Source organism: Pinus tabuliformis, chromosome J (assembly GCF_031772625.1).
Source record: "Pinus tabuliformis cultivar Carrire ecotype Pingquan chromosome J, CPIR1, whole genome shotgun sequence".
NCBI lineage: Eukaryota > Viridiplantae > Streptophyta > Pinopsida > Pinales > Pinaceae > Pinus > Pinus tabuliformis.
Window position 1 is genome coordinate 860575039 of NC_142295.1, and position 1396 is coordinate 860576434.

General features: G+C 38.5%; 1 protein-coding gene across 1 annotated transcript; it reads left to right on the forward strand.

Annotated features, from left to right (window-relative positions):
- The first annotated feature begins 492 nt into the window (after nucleotides 1-492).
- Nucleotides 493-852, forward strand: LOC149229399 (uncharacterized). The gene has a single exon (XM_089381032.1). It carries the CDS (start codon nucleotides 493-495, stop codon nucleotides 850-852), a length of 360 nt encoding a protein of 119 aa, XP_089237158.1.
- The last annotated feature ends 544 nt before the right edge of the window (nucleotides 853-1396 follow it).

Sequence of the window (1396 nt, forward strand, 5' to 3'; positions counted from 1 at the left end):
TGAGTGACCAAGGCAATATATTTGCAGGAGGATTTTGGCAGGGAGTATTCAGACTCGTGGGTATGAAGCTAACACCAAGCACTAGGTACCACTCACACATTGATGGGAAAACCAAGAGTCAATAAGTGGTTGGAATGTTATCTCAAGAACTATGTATCTGTCCAACAAAAGGCATGGGTAAAGTGGTTGCATTTTGGGGAACATTGTTATAACACCGCTTTCCATGTGTCAATTAGAATGATGCCCTTTAAAGCATTGTATGGTTATGACGCCCCAACATTTGCATATTGGGTATTTGGAGATAGTAGAACCTCTTTGGCCAAAGATTGGTTTTAGGAGAGTCAGGAAATTCTACGAGTCCTCAAGAACAACTTCGAGATGGCTTAGAACCAATAAAAATTCTATGTAGACAAGCATAGAATAAAATATATCTTTGAAGTGGAGGACATGGTATACCTTCGTCTACAACTCTACACTCAATCATCACTAAAAATGAAGGGGGAAGAAAAACTAAAACCTAGGTTCCATGGGCCTTACAGAATTATGAGGCGAGTTGGTGAAATGGCTTACAAACTAGAGCTTCCAAAAGGGTGTAAATTCAACAACGTCTTCCATGTTTCGTGCCTCAAAAAGGCTTTGGGGAAACATTTAGTTACTTCTACCGAGCTTCAACCCTTGGATGAAGAAGGGGAACTGATCTTGGTTCCAGAGACAATTTTGGAGACAAGGGAGCGGAATTTGAGGAGAAGGACCGTGAAGGAGTACTTGGTGAAGTTGAAGGATTTTCCAGTTGAGGATGCCACTTGGGAGGATGAACAATTACTTAAAAATCCAGAGCTGAAGTTGTTTTAGGACATGCAATCTTGGGTGTGGAGGACTATAATGTCCCCAACTGCTTAGGATGCATATGGGGGACTTCCTCTAGCCTAATAAAGTTCTTGTAGGCTAAGATGGGGAAAATTAACTAAAGGAACATGATTCTCCTAGGAAAAACATTATAAATGCTAAAGTGACAAAAAGGAGGACATGTCCTAAGCTAATGAAGAGCCACTTTTAATTTATAAAGTTAAAAAGTGATTAAAGTGACTTCATAAAAGTAAATAGTGGCAAACAAATTATAAAAATGGGAAAAGGAGTATTTTATCCTCATTCTAGCCTTTTTCCATTTGAGAAAAAGAAATTTTTGAGAGCTCTTGGAGAGGAGTCTAGGGTTTTGGAAACCATACTTGCATATTTCTAGTTTTGGTTTTGAAACCATACACCGTAGTTTGTTGGAGAGTGGAATCACTCGGATTTCGCCATTGTGCTTAAATGGAGCAGAACATTGGTGGAAGATATTGGAGGTATATATTGTTTTATTAGTTGATTTTATCTTCTAATATTTGTTTTACCATTC

Coding starts and splice junctions, on each gene's coding strand:
- LOC149229399 (XM_089381032.1), top strand. CDS start 493: ATGAAGGGGGAAGAAAAACTAAAACCTAGGTTCCATGGGCCTTACAGA.